At 43.1% G+C, this 14,639-nt stretch overlaps 2 protein-coding genes across 3 annotated transcripts in view; one reads left to right on the top strand and one right to left on the bottom strand.

The window, feature by feature from the left end:
• Positions 1–14,639, top strand: part of LOC147134504 (uncharacterized) — a 229,640-nt gene that overhangs the window by 197,136 nt on the left and 17,865 nt on the right. The window lies entirely within an intron of this gene.
• The window catches only part of ngfra (nerve growth factor receptor a (TNFR superfamily, member 16)), a 29,588-nt gene that overhangs the window by 8,363 nt on the left and 6,586 nt on the right, over positions 1–14,639 (bottom strand). The window contains exons 3-5 of the mRNA XM_086054774.1: positions 9,457–9,819; positions 3,738–3,981; positions 1,877–2,097 (exon numbers count right to left, since the gene is read on the bottom strand). Coding sequence (XP_085910900.1) covers positions 1,877–2,097; positions 3,738–3,981; positions 9,457–9,819 — 828 coding nt within the window. The remainder of the gene's footprint in view (positions 1–1,876; positions 2,098–3,737; positions 3,982–9,456; positions 9,820–14,639) is intronic.

Here is a 14,639-nt window from a genome sequence, read left to right as displayed (position 1 = left end):
GGAGTGAGTCATCGATTCTGTATGTGACTGTACCCTCGCAGGACACAATATTAGGTACACCCGCAACACTGAATGACAGCCGGTGATAAAAGAGCTGTCAAAAGAAAATTACAAAAATAATTTGATTATCTTGATCGACACTGAACAAGCCATTCATTTAAATTGGTTATTCTTGCAATAGGACAACCTTTGACTCTTCTACTTTATTCTTCTGTTATACTTACTGCTAACTCATTCCCTGCCAGACATTTTCAGACCCTCTTTTACCCTAACGTTTGAAAAAATGTGGGAAAAAATATCAATAAATTCCTGGGATTGAATGGCTGGACTGTGAAAAGACAAATATGTCAATGGCAGTGAATGACTTAAAACTGTGATTTAAATTTTACAGTATTCCAAAAAAAAAAATGCGCTGTATAAATAAAAACGTATTTTATTGTAATGAATATGCTGTTTAATACAGTTGGTGCCTCAACTAGACTCGACTTATTTCCAATTTTTCAAGACGCAAAAGCCACTGGGGCGATTATTCTTATTTTTGTCTCGAGTTGCACCACTGTATAATGAATGTGGTGTTATCATTCTCTCGACTCGACGGCTAATCCCGTGGAGGCTCTTGCCTCATTAGCGGCCGAGAGCTGTGACAGGCCGCCGCCGCCGCTCGCGCACCGCCACAGTTCGTTTAGCGTTTAGCACGTGCTAATTGGCATTAACACCGGTAGAAGCCATTGAAGAAGTGAGCTGGCGTGCCGCGGCGGACCATTCTCTCATCACTGGATAACACATGCTCACAAGTCCAAATAATAGGAATAGACCTCCGAGTAAACATTATGCGAAGAATATACTTGTCTCCAAATCCTAATTATTCATTCCATAATTTGAATCCCTTATTTAAAACCCAACCCATGGTTTGAAGCCTGAACCCTCTAACTTGATTCCATAGCTGTAAACCCTAATTATTCTTGTGTTAAACCTTAATTTGAAAAAGCAACCCTAGTTTTAAACCCAAAGCCCTGAGTTGAAACCCTACCCTACTTTAAACACACACAAAAAAAAAATCAAACACTGAGTTGAAATCCCAATGTGACACCCTAATCCTGGCTTGAATCATAATTTGAAACCATAAATTTGTCTTGAACCCCCAACGCTGTTGTGAAACCTACATTTGAAACCCTAAATGTGTCTTAGAACCCAAATTTGAAACTCTATCCCTGGCTTTAAGCCATATATAAAACCCTAATACCGGTGTTCATGTCTTGAAAGGCACATTTGAACCACTAACCCTGTCTTGAAATCCTCATTTAAAAACCTAACCGTGTCTTAAAACTCAAATTTGAAAACCCTAATCCTGTCTAGAAAAACCCACATTCGATGCCCTATTGCTAGCTTGAAACTGTCATTTAAAACCCAAAGTCTGACTTTATTTAAATTGCTTGAATGGATGAGTGGTAGGATGGCTGAATGATGGATATTTGTGGAATGGTTGGATGCTTTTAGGATGGATGCATAGGTAGTGTAGGTGTTGGATGGCTGGTCGGATGAACATAATGTTGAATGGTTGGTTGGATGATTGGGGTGGTTGTTTACCATTCGTCCATCAACCGTCCCATCATCCATCGATCATCCATCCTACCATTCAAAGCAACCATGCAGGATGGGTGGCGAGTGGCTGGAGGGATCCCGGATGAATGGTTGATGGATGTCAAATGGATTGATGGATGTTGGCTACACTGTTGGATAAATGCTAGATGTTGGATGGTTGGTTGGATACACGGTGAATGGATGGAGGAGGGGTCGTTTGGTTGGTTGAGGGCATGGTACACTGTGGTTGAAGGACAATTGGACGCAATGAATCGACAGACAGACATACACTTACCTATGTGTTCCTGTGTGCGCGACCGCGGTGGCTGAGTCTGTACGTCGGCCTGCGCCTGTTGCTGCTGATGCTGTTCCTGGAGACTCTGACTGTCCACAGAGATTCCGCTGTCACTGTGCAGCTTCTCTCCCTCCGGCGTCACCGTCTGGTTGTTTGTCGCCGCCGCCGCCGCCGCAGCGCGATTGTTAGCCGCCTGTTTGTTCTGCTTGCAGCTGTTCCACCTGCGGACAAGCGGAGGCAGTCAGTCGGATCGGCCCTGACGCGACCCTGGACCGTAGTTTCAAACCCAAACCTAGATTTGAAGCCATAACTATATTTTAAACGCAAACTCCAAACCTCAACCTTGTTTGAAACAGGGGTGTCCATGAACCGAGGCTCGTCTGTATTTGAGGGGTATGCTCTCCAAAACTACAAACTGGTAACGAGCTGTTTACATACCTGCTTCCTCTCGTTACATTCGGCAAGACAACCGTGACAATTTTCCCTCGCCATGTTTTCTTATTCTGCCGTAAAGCTGGACATTCTGTAGCTGATTGTTATTACAGCAACAATTATATTGTTTACATATGATGATCATGTTATACCGGGTATGCCTGAAGCCATTTGTTTTGGCCTTGGCTTGTTTACGCTGAGAGAAAACAAATGTGTATGTGTGTATGCTTATGGCTTAATGTGATAATTTAAACATTTACTGTATGCTCGTGTGCGTGTGTTCACATCTGCTTCTCTTTACGAGGCCTCCGCGATAAAATTAACACACGCAAGCAAGCATTTGATTTCATTGCTAGTAAATATGAAGACTGTACTCATCACTCTTGAGGAATATATGAAACGTCTGTTCGTGTGTGTGTGTGTGTGTGTGTGTGTGTGTGTGTGTATGTATCCTCCCCAAACCCACCCAAGCCTCATAAAAATGGCATTTGAGTTTCCCCCGGTTGGCCCTTTTCAAATAATCAGTGTGTGTAAAGGGCCTGTGGATATGCGTGTGTTTTTGCGTGTGTGCGCGTGTGTGTGTGTGTGTGTGTGTATGACCTCCATCGTGTATTTTGTGCAGAGTGTTTTTGTTGTTTTTGTTCTGAAAGGGTTGTTAGTTTTAGTAGGTCAGAGCCTCAAGCGCGAGGATGCATTAGTCACCCTAAAACCTCAATTTTCTCTTCTTCTGTGGCACACTTTCATTGTTCTGCTTCAGTTTTCTGCGTCCTTTGTAGCCATGGCTTCAAACCGTAATTTAAAACCCAACCCTGGCTTGAAACCCTAAACTTTGCTAAATCTTAACCTTGACTTCAAACACCAACCTTTGTTTCAAACTCTATTTTAAAACCCTAACCGTTATTTGAAAGCCTGAACATGGATTGAAACCCTACTTTCAAAGCCACAGCGTTGTTTGAAACCCTATTTTGAAATTCTAACCTAGACTTGAAACCCAGTTTTGAAACCATTACGAAACCCCAACATTGTCTTGAGACGCAACAATGAAGCCCTAACCCTGGCTTCAAACCCTAATGTGAATTTGAAACTGTGAAAAACGAACGTACTTTGAAATCCCAACACTGATTTGAAACCTTATTTGAGACCATACTTTCAAACCCTAAACCCAGCTTCACACCCTAATTCTTAATTTGAAAGGCTACCGTAGGCTTCAAATAATTTATCATTTGAACCCTTGTTTGAAACACTAACTTGAATCTTGAATCCCAAACTTGAAACCCAAACTATGGCTTCAAACCCAAGTTTGAAACCGTACCCAGTTTAATGCTTTTTGCGCTGTGTTTTTGGTGGTTTAGAAGCTTATTAGCGTTTGCCGGTCAGGCGCCCTTTTATCTCCGCTTTTCTTGGGCTTTAGTTTTGGTGTGCAGCTGACCTTTTAAAGGCGATGTAGGCCACCAGGCCCACCACCACGGCGGCCAGGATGGAGCAGTAGATGGGGATGAGGTTCTCGTTGAAGCCGTGGCCCAGGAAGCGCGGCGAGCCGGCACCAGGCGTGGTGGTCTCGCCGCCCGGCCCGGGGCCCTCAGAAGCGTCTGGGAGGAAGTAGTTGGTGAAGGTGACCGACGTCGGCTCCGTCTCGGAGGAGAAGGACGGGAAGTAGGTGGGCAACAACGGATCTGAAAGAGGGAAGACCGCTAGTGTTTATTTTACATTTAAAAAAGGAAATCAAGCTTTTTTCTTAGCTTTTCGAGAAATTTGAGGTGTTTTTGCGTACAAACAACTGATTTCCACTGGTCCTCTCAGAATCTCATTCTAACTTTGTTTTCCCGACTTGACTTTGTTCCTGTCGGACCTCGGTATCCTTTTTCGGACTCTGTAAAGCAGCTTAAGCGGCAAACTCTGCCAGGCAACAAGTGTCTGAGTGTTAAATAATAGCTGCAATCAAAATGCTGTTGCGATGAGATCTTTTTCTTTCTTTTGCAGCGACATTTTTGTCGCAGCTGTTTTTGAGTTCTGCTTGTGATGTTGCACAAAGGAAATGTTTCTCAGCGACCCCTCTCGGCCCCCCCCCCCTCCCCGCCTGGATGAGGACCGCATGGATCCATAGATCAGGATAGGGGTGGGTGACTTGAGGAGGGCACGAGTTTGGCCGAGGGAATGTCTGGTTCCTGTCATCCGTTTTTTTTTTTTTCTCAGTTAATGATTGGTCGTAGTTTCCATGTTCCCAAAGCACAATGAGCGCTCCGGGCGTCCGCCATTAAAATCCAGTGCGGTGAAGCTGTCAGGCCTGCTTCTGATTCCTTCCCCCTCAGGGCTCTGTTCTGCCAGAACCCTCCAGTGCGAAGCAATTGGAGAGGAGGAGGGTTGCTGGGGGACTGCTCCTCATTAGCTCCGAGCCGGAGCAGCGCGGATTAACCCTGTGAAACCTCCCAAGAGTTCTTCAAAGCCAGAGACGCCAACGAATCAACCGCACTTTAACAATGTTACATTTTTTGTGGTTTGGATCGGTTACAGAAGACACTCAACAAATTTACATCCCAATTTCCTACATTTATCCCAGGAGTTCTGCAACTTCCATTTTACAGTTTCGATAAAACAACCTGGAACATGTGCAAAATGTCATATTTGTGGCTATCTGTGTGTCATCTGAACAAAACACACTGACAGTGCTACAAAGTAGAAGGTGATCTTCTTGCTGAAAATGTACTACCCAATTTCCTTTGGTAAAGGGTATTAATACCGTAATACTTTATTCATCGTTTTTGTGCACGACTTGGCCATTCTTAGTTAATAGGATTAGGTGAAAACACTAGTTAGCTGTATGTAAAAACAGAACATGCTACTTAATTAACTACTTAACTACATTCATTTTTACATAAATAAAATGGTGTTAGCATTTGTAATAAGAACCATTAACTAGTCACTTTATTACAATTAGTATTAGATTTAAAGGAAACAGCTGGATGACATTAAAGAGAAATACTTTGCTTTACATAAAAACTGAAAAATATTTTTGTTTTAGTTAATGCGATTATGTTAAAATGGTTTTAATTCAAAAAACAAGTATGTTAGTTATGTAGCTACTTAAACTCCACTTCATTTTACGTTTAAAACACATTATTACAAAAAACGTATATTTTACATCAAAATAAGTTGGGTAATTTTATGTGAAAGCTACGTTACTTATATCTTTGTTTTTATTAGTCAGTTACCAGGATAATGTAAATAGGAAAAACCCAACAGTCTCTTGTACAGACAAACACACTTTGTCACTTAACTGCTAGTTAACTGTAAAAAGTAGTTTTACATTTAAAAAAAAAAAAGGTTCATGTATGTACTTAGCAGGATTATATTTATGTTACAAGTTAGTTTTATGTAAAACTTTAAAACGTTTTTTGTTTGTTTTCAGGAAAAATGACAACACTACAGTAGTTTTAAATAAAAAACACTTGTTTTGTGTTCTCATTGTATTTTGGTGTCCCCACGGCATTAAAAGTGCATCAATGACAGTGGCTCTGCTTTCCCACATGCAAATGCATTAGCGTGTTGTTAAAAAAAAACAAAAAAAAACGCTCATTTAAAAAAAAAAAAAACACAATATAAAGGTGGAGTGCAAATGATACAACGCCATATGAGTGGGAAACAATGCAAATTTTACGTAAAATAGTGATTTGTAAAAACTGCTGTTAGTTGCAAATGCGACCGATAGTTAGCAGGGTTATGTAAACAGCGCCACTGTGGGCGTAACTTAAAAAACACAGTTAATTCTATAACAATTTCCTCTATTAAATTATACCCCTATTTCCTCTGTTATTGTCCTCTTCAGTCTTCAGGGTGCTGTTACTTTGTGTGCAACATCATTGTGTGTCATTTGCTGAGCACACAGAACAATGCAGTGCAATGTGCGCCCCCTTAAGCGTCCTGTGATGTGGTCCCAAACATGTCATCTGTGTCCTTTTCTGTTTCCACTTTGCAATTGATTTGCTGCATTGCTCACACACGGACGTCGCCGCTGGCTGCCCGCCGGGGGCGCCTGCGAGCAGCAGCTCGGTACTGCGTGTCAAGAAAAGAAAAGCAAAGACACCCTCGCTGGCGGTTGATGACGGGGCATTCCTGCCCGAGTGCTGGATCACTTTACAGAACGGGTAGAAAATATCTTTCGCAGACAGAGAGGCATCATGCACGCGTCTATTTAAAGCTATTGATTGGACCACAAAAAAAAAAAAAAATGGCAGTCGCCGTGCGTTTCATGACCTTAACGCCGCGGGTCGTCAGGTTTCCTGCGCCCGGCCCGTGCATCATTTCGCTAATGCGCGGCCGGCTAATGCTATTACCGCAGTAACACAAGCTGTAAAATGGAATAAAGTGAAGGTGTAACAGTGAATGCTGGTAAAGTGTTTTTGTATCCATGCTACTCTGAACCACAGTAGTACCTTGACGTACGACCTTAATTCAAACCCTGGACGAGTTTGTAATTCAATGACAAGGATATTTGTTCTTTAATCAAACCCAAAAAACATGAATGTCAGCTTTTTATTTATTTAAATGTTCATTTCAGACCAAAAATGCAAAATAATGGGAAAAGACTACATAATGGACTGAAGTTCCCACAACTGACCAGGACCACGAGCACAATCCCTTAAATGAGCCACCAGCCAATTATGTCATGGAAATAGGAAAGAAAAACTGCATTTTTTTCATAGTCAAAAAAGTAAATTAATTCATCAGTTAGTGGGTTTTTTACTCTTTTTTTTTTTTTTTTTTTTAGATTTTCAATCGCCAATTGAAAATGCAACAAATAAATGGTAAAACTACCGTAGGTTGCAGAACAATGCGACTAAATCAGTTGTCCTCTTGTGAACAAGACCCAAAGAACTCCTCCACATGGGGTAATATCATCCACAACAATAACAACATCAACACTCTGCTATGAACCGCTCCAGCGAGAGTTGTTGATCAAGCCAATAGAAGCACATCATCTTCCCCCAAACTGGACCTCCTCAATAGGAATTCAGAAAATCTTGTAACAAAGGGAAGCCTTGGCGCAGTCCAACCATCACGAGAAATAAATCTGACTTACTGCTGGCAATGTGGACCAAACTCTGACACCGGTTTTACAGGGATCAAAACTGAGTGGTGGCCCAATAAATTTTGGTGCAATTCCTAATTGCCCAAACTTTACTTTTGCAAACCTGATGAGTAAAACATACCTCTGTGGGGTTACAATGCGTACTCGTCTATTCGTTGGGCTTTTGCTGGCTCGTGAAACAGCCCAGCGAGACGCATTTATGAGCAGGGTGTGGACCAGAGAAGGTCTTGTGTGGAGCGCTACGTCAGGTCGCACAATGACGTCTTTATCAGGCCCCCCCCAGCCCCCAGAGAACACTCGCCCCTCTGTGGGGGCGACTCCTCGTCCGACGCATCCCAGCTTCCTTTCCAAAGGAAGGGTGATGGACAGAGGAAGGGAGTGTTGATGAACAGAGGAACTGCTGTCCAGGTTCCCAATTAGCCGAGGACGCTCAATGGGTGCCGGCCAAGAGAGGGGAAAGTGATATGAAGAGTTAGGTTGGGGCGGGGGGGAACACACAGCACCTGCTGGCTGTGAGATGACACCAAGGTCTTACTTGTTCATATAAATGACACTAATTCCCTTTTTTCTGGTCATTGCGTCATCCCAGAAGGACGTGTTGCCAAAATAATGACAGGCCTCGAATGCCTGCATCACTGGCTTTCATCCGAATTAGTAGTGTCCATCAAGTTTGAAGTTGATTGGAGAAAAACGCTCATAATGGTGTGTGTGTGTGTGTGTGTGTGTGTGTGTGGGGGTGTGTGTGTGTGTGTGTGTGTTGCTGGAGGTCACTCGGCGAAACCTGAGCCCCGGTCACAGGAATCCCATGACTCTGATCGACCCATCATCCTCAATATCATGAAATAGCCTTACGCTCTCATGTTCATATCGCTTCCGCTTCCTCCGTCACCACATGTTGGGATGAATGGGCAAGAGGCTGAATAAATACAAAGTTTTGAATCAATTAATAATCGTTTTCGTCATGGTGATTTCAATCTCAATCAAAACAATCTTGATTATTATTTTTTCAATAATCAGCTTTAGTGCCATGTCGATACTCTTGCAAACTAATGCACGCCTTTCCACCTTGAGAAATGTCAAGAAAGGTTACACTTTGTGGTGCGTTCATGAGGTTCTCTAAAGACTCCGGAGAGGAGATTGGGTTTGGGCTATATTTGCATTTAATGTGGAAATGCAAGGCAACTGTGCTTTAGAAAATACAAAAACTGCTAACAGAAAACATTCTACAGATGTATCCTCATGAATTTTTAATAAGATTTCTGTGTTGAGGTCAGCTGCTGTCAAGTCAGATCTTCAAATGGCAGGAAGTGGAACTCTTTAGCGTGAAAGAGGTCAAAAACGAGGGAACGCATGAATGTGTTGCTCTCCCACTAAGAAGAAGAGCACAGTGGAAGCTGTAAATTAAGTCGGGCCCACGGGGCATCAAATCAAACACGATCAGAGGGCTTCAAAGTGGACACGCTCAAGTTCAGAGACGTGACAATGATGAAATAGCAAGGGATTCATGATTAAAAACGATTGTCTCTGGGAAGACTTGGGCGCTTTGATATGGGTAGATGTTTTATTTTTATTTTTTTGCTCCCTGTAACTCGTTAGGGAGTGCTTTGTGTCCGAAATGGCGGCTCGTAAATTAGGCCAATGTCTTTTTAGTAGGTCATCCACAATGGCTGAATTGAAAAGCAACTGGGCAGCACGGTGCTGTAAGTGCTTTAGCGTGTCTGGTCAAAGGATAAGTGTTAGAAAATGGTCTCTGAAAGACAGCTGGTCCAAAATGCTGCTGCTCGAGTGCTGACTAGAACGAGAAGATGGTCGTTCTCCAGTACAATTTGAATTTAAAGTCCTTCTCTTCTAAAACTCTAAAACTAAGAAAAGGTCATATTTCTCCAGTGTTAGCATCACTGCTAGCTACTCCTTTTTCGCGTAAGCTAACATCCCCTGTTGGCCACATGAGGACATGAGATGGCAGAAAGACTGTTTGATCATGCGGAAACTTGAGCGTGAGACTCCCAAACAAAGGTTCTGTGTTCAAATCTCTGGTTATGCTATAAGCAAGGCTACTTACTGTGGCAGACCGAGTCGCTGACAGGCGTGCAGTGCGCCAGCTGGATCTCGGTCTCGTCGTCGCAGATGGTGCAGGGCAGGCAGGGGTCCAGTGAGCTTTCACGGTCCGAGAAGGTAAAGTCCACGCACTCCTCACACACCGTGTCGTGGTCGTGCTCGCAGTGGGCGAACACGCCCTCGCCGGCTGGGCACACCGTGCATGGCTCGCAACGTCCCGACAGTTCGTCAAAGTAGAAGTTGTAGCGGCACACGCAGGTGGCGTCGTTGGAGTCGGTGCACGGGGTCTCCATGCGCATCAGGCCCGTGCACTGGGTGCAGGCGTGGCACTCCTCGATGTGGCTGTAGTTCTCGGAGAAGGTCTCGCCTGGAGATGAGAAAAGAAGAATGAGGACCAGGTGAAAAATTCTGTCCAATGACAATGAATGACGTGATCAGGAAAATGAATCTGAAAGTCCGTTTGCCATTTTGGATTGCATTGCCACTTGTCGCCTGAAAATGACCAAACGCAGAAAACGGGTGAGCCGTGATTGGTCAGTACCTGCGGCCTTAGTCACTGTGATGTCATTTTCAGGCGACAACAGGTGGCAAAATCGCCGCCGCCTGAGATGGACAAAAAATGGTGGATTTTGCTGCTGAAACTGAAGTGTTGTAGGTACGTTAGTTTTCATGAAATAGTGACATTTTTTTGAATGATCACTGTTCTGTCCAATTGCCTTCCAATTAGCAGGTTTTTGTATTCCATTGTGGCAACTCAGATACAGTACATACTGTAATTGGTAATTATATCATTTTTTGATAGAAGTGATATTTTTTCGGCACCTCATCTCTTAACTCCCTTTTTTATGTTTTTATTTCCAGTTTGTCAACTTAAATACAGTACTTAGCAAGTCGCAATTGAATTTGATGGTATCAGGAAAAGACTACGAGCAATGTTATTGAGACAGTTTAGTAGTTTAGCAGGAATTTGACCACATTAGCCTTGTTGTTTTATTTTTCATTTTTCAAACAAATCATTTATTTTAAAAAGTGTCTTTTTTTTTTCTTACTTTTTTCCTCGTTTTGACTTTTTTGAGGGTGTGCATGGATGAGAAGGGGGTGCACCAACTCTGTCAAGATGTTAAATGGGTCAGTGGTTAAGGGTAATATTTATTTTTGGTCGAGATTTTTATTTCCTATTTTGATAACTCAAATGTAATATTTTTACTTCTATTTTAAAGTAGGGTGTGCCAACTCTGGGTGTTAAAGGTGTAGTTTTTTATTTATTTATTTATTTAAATATTCAAGGTTTTTATTTCCCATTTCTCTGAGGGGGAGTGTCCCCAGCACCCATTCATCAAGAACATGATTGACGGTGTGGGGGGGGTGCGCGTGTATAACTTGAAAAAATACATGGCACCTCTCTGTTTTTTTTTTTTGCTGGGTAAATGCTCCTTAAAGGCTGCTCATCTTCCTGCAGTGATGTAAATCACGGGCGCGCTGGGCTGGCGGCGGTGTAACAGAAGTAACAACATAATGTGTGAATGTGTCAGACTGCACATGGGGGTGTCATGTTGATTAACAGCAGTTTAGGGGCTGTGAACGCTCCACCGCACCCTCCTCGTCTTGCTATGTTGTAGCACATGTTGCAAATCGAGCCAAGGCTGGCACCGCAAACACCTTGTGAACAGCGCTGATGTTCTAAAATACCTTTTTTTTTTCCAGGGCCAGCATTTTACAGGCTCAGGTAGGGGAGAAAGGGGAATGTTTGACCGTGAATAATCAAAGGCAAGGCGGTCCGCCAAGCTCAATTACGAAAGTGTTGTTTACAAAGGACCACACATACTTATGTTGACGAATGAACCAAGCACTGGAATGCTACGTATTCGGATCAGGACGGGAGGGGGTTGCAGCAACAGACCCCTTCTGCGTCGCCCCCTTTAAATCATGTCGGAGTGCCATAAGTATCATCAATAATGCAACATTGACGAGTCTCACAATTTGGTCGTCTAAGCTTTTAGCCTCGGCTGTGCAAAAATGATCCAGTTTGTCAGCCTAAACGGGGGTGCGCAACCTACTGCCCATCTGAGCTATCAATCTGGCCTGCTGCGACATTTCTATGCAAATTTCAGCAGTGAAACTGATATCGGGGGCATGTTTTTATTGTCACTTTCTGGGGGTGCGCTAAGCAACTCAGTTCTGTGGGGATGCTTTAGGAGCCCTTAAAATACATTTTCACCGGTATTCAGTGACTCGTTATGTGTGTTAAAAGCAATTTAAATACCAAAATGAAAATAAGACAATAGGAAATCCTTTGGTACTAACTCGGGCTGGAATACAACTTAAAAAAAAAAAATTCTGGGAAACAAAAATATCAATGGTTCCACCAAATGTCTTTAGTTTTCTGACTTTATGATCCAATGGGACAACAACAGTCGTTCATTGGCTGAAGTCCACGGTGCAATTTTAAATACAAATGTGACATTCATGTGCGTCCTATCTTTCTGGGATGGGGGTGCGCTAGCAAACCAATTCTGTTGGGGTATGTTAGGAGTCTTTAAAACAATATTTTCTGAGGTTATTTTTTGTTTTTTGTTTTTTCTTACTTGACTAACAATGCCACCCTCGCTAATGTAGGTACTCACAACCTGTGGCGTGTGTCCTATAGGTGGGGTGCACAAGATTCAATCAATTTAGTCAAATTTCAAAGTGGTGTTTTAATTTAACTTGTAGGTTTTGATTGACTCGTGGCCACAAATGGCTTGATGTGATGTTTTTGTCTTTTTTTTTTTTTTTCTGCCAACGCTGTCACGATCTAGCTAAGTTTTGGGTATCACAGGACTGGAGCAATCACTGAATCTCTTCCTGAAAAAGAGTGTAAATGGAAATTCTCATGCTGGAATAGACTAACATTGTCTCCTAAAGTGTGTTGCGCACACTATTGCAGATAAGGGGCAGTACTCTGTCATAATGTTGAAAGGGATGCGTGGCTTAAAAAGTTTAGACAATAGACCTAAAAAAAAAAAACACTGGGAGTGTAAACAGAATTTCCTGTGCAGGAATGGGAAAGATGGGGTGCGCCAACTCATTGCATCTGGATTTTTAAAGGTGTGTGGTTGGGCCTGTACTAAAGAACTAAACACTGGATTGCTTCCACCTAAGTTGCGGTAGGAAGTGGTGGGAAGAAGAGTGTATTGGGAATTTCCCATGTGTCCTTGAACCTTCGCTTCCAGTCTTGAATCTGGGTCCAACTGGCTCTTAATCACTACGCTGACCTGTCAGCTTTTAGCGGAGGGTCCGGGTGCTGCGGCCCGAAACGGAAGAGAAAGCAAGAGACAGCTGATTAATATTTCAACAGTGCTGACGCTGACACTCAACTTAAAGCGAGCGGAGGAGGGGGGGCGGGGCGGGGGGGGTAGAGTCATGTGGGGGATGGGTGTCGTGGGGGGGTTACACCAAGAGGAAGTGGGAATGAAATGGCGCTGCGGTAACTAAAGATTGGCCGCCAAACAGGAAATTTTGCACTTTGCAGGTCATTAATGATTCAGTCGAGCACTTCAGCCGCACACGCAGGTGAGTTGCGCCGTTCGGCGCCGTTCCCATGGGCCTCAGCCGCATTAAGACTTTCACTCGCCACGTGCCGCAGAAAATTGGAAGTAACCTCTCAGGGGGGTGCGTGCGCGTAAGTACAGCTCGGCAGAGAATAATTGTTCCTGATTAGCTTGGTGAAAGCGTTTAATTAGCGGCAGGCGGATAGCAAGCTTGCATTCACGTAACAGTATGTATGGTGAATGAGCAGGTTGGACCCTCAGGTGCGCCACTTTCTAATTCAGTGAATCTTCACGTTCTTACATATTTCCCTGTAGACCATAACTTAAATGGTTGGCTGGAAAACATTCCTTTTCACGCCTATTTGCATATTTCTGTAGGATGATGCCCAAAAACGCTGCTGCTTCTTCGGTTCCATGTTAGCGAAGATTTAGTTAGCATTGGCCTCTGGTTGATAGTCAGGCTTGATGGCAAACAGCAGCGTGATAGAAGACGAAAGTAGAGGTAAGGTGATGCTCCTTGTGGGGTTGGCGTTTTGCTGAAAGCGCGGTTTTAAACTAATGTTGAAGTTCATGTTTTAAGTTTATATTTATTGACGCTAAGGTTAACTTGCCAGCTTAGTGGCGAACAGCAGATACCAGAAGATTCCAATTGAGGTCTGCATATTGGCGCTAACATCGGAAGCTAGCCTCAGAAAGAGCATTGGAAGCGAACTTCGGAATCTAATGTTGGAGGAAATTTTGGAGGTTATTGTTAGAAGCTAATGTTGAAGCTGTCTTTAGACTTAACATTAGATACAGATGCTAATGTTGGAAGCTATCATTACAAATAGAATTTAAAACTAACTTTGGCTGCTAGCTTCGGAAGCTAATGTTGAAGCTAACGTTAGAAGTAATGTTGAAATTAAACATTGGAATCGGATTTTGAAGCTATAGAACTAACATCGATAGCCAACCTTGGTCTAATGTCGAAGCTAACATTGGAGCTGACAAGACGCGATGTTGGTTTTCCCTAGCTTAAACATTAGATGTGTGTGAGTCTAGCTTTAGTTGTTCATTCACTATAGAAAGTATCATTGGTGTTCAATTTTGACTTCTAAAGTTAGCTTCCAACCTTTACTGTTAGACCTGCGCAAGGCCAACATTAGTTTCCGACGATATCCTTCTATTTTAGTTTTCCACCCTGCTTTCTTAACCCTACAAGCTGACTAGCGGAAACTGCTATTTGACGTCAGCAAGAAGCATGCTGTTTGGGTGTCTTTTTGGGTAATTACAGAAAGTGCAAAAATATGCAGATAGGCGCAAATAGGTATTTTTCAACTAATGGTTGTTTGTTAGGTTCTACGGAAAAAATTGTGAGTTACTGAGCTTGCGAATGGTGAATTGTGAATCAGCGGGGGTCGCTGTAATTGTTCATGATAAGCTCAGTGATGCTGTTTAATTAGCAGCAGCCGGATTGTGCAAAGCTGCATTCATGTAACAGTATGCATGATGAATGAGCAGATTGGGCCCTAAGGTGCGCTGGTTTCTAATACCAATTTATCCGCCGGTATAGTCGGGTGAGTCATCACAACAGGGAGGAAGAGGAGGAGGGTGAAGAGGGTTTTCTGAATAGAGAAATAAAATTGAAGGGTCGACAGGAGTGCGAGGGAGTGCCGGG

This window comes from Filicampus tigris, chromosome 16 (genome assembly GCF_054856515.1).
Source record: "Filicampus tigris isolate MCC_2025a chromosome 16, RoL_Ftig_1.0, whole genome shotgun sequence".
NCBI lineage: Eukaryota > Metazoa > Chordata > Actinopteri > Syngnathiformes > Syngnathidae > Filicampus > Filicampus tigris.
This window is presented reverse-complemented; position numbering and strand designations above follow the sequence as displayed.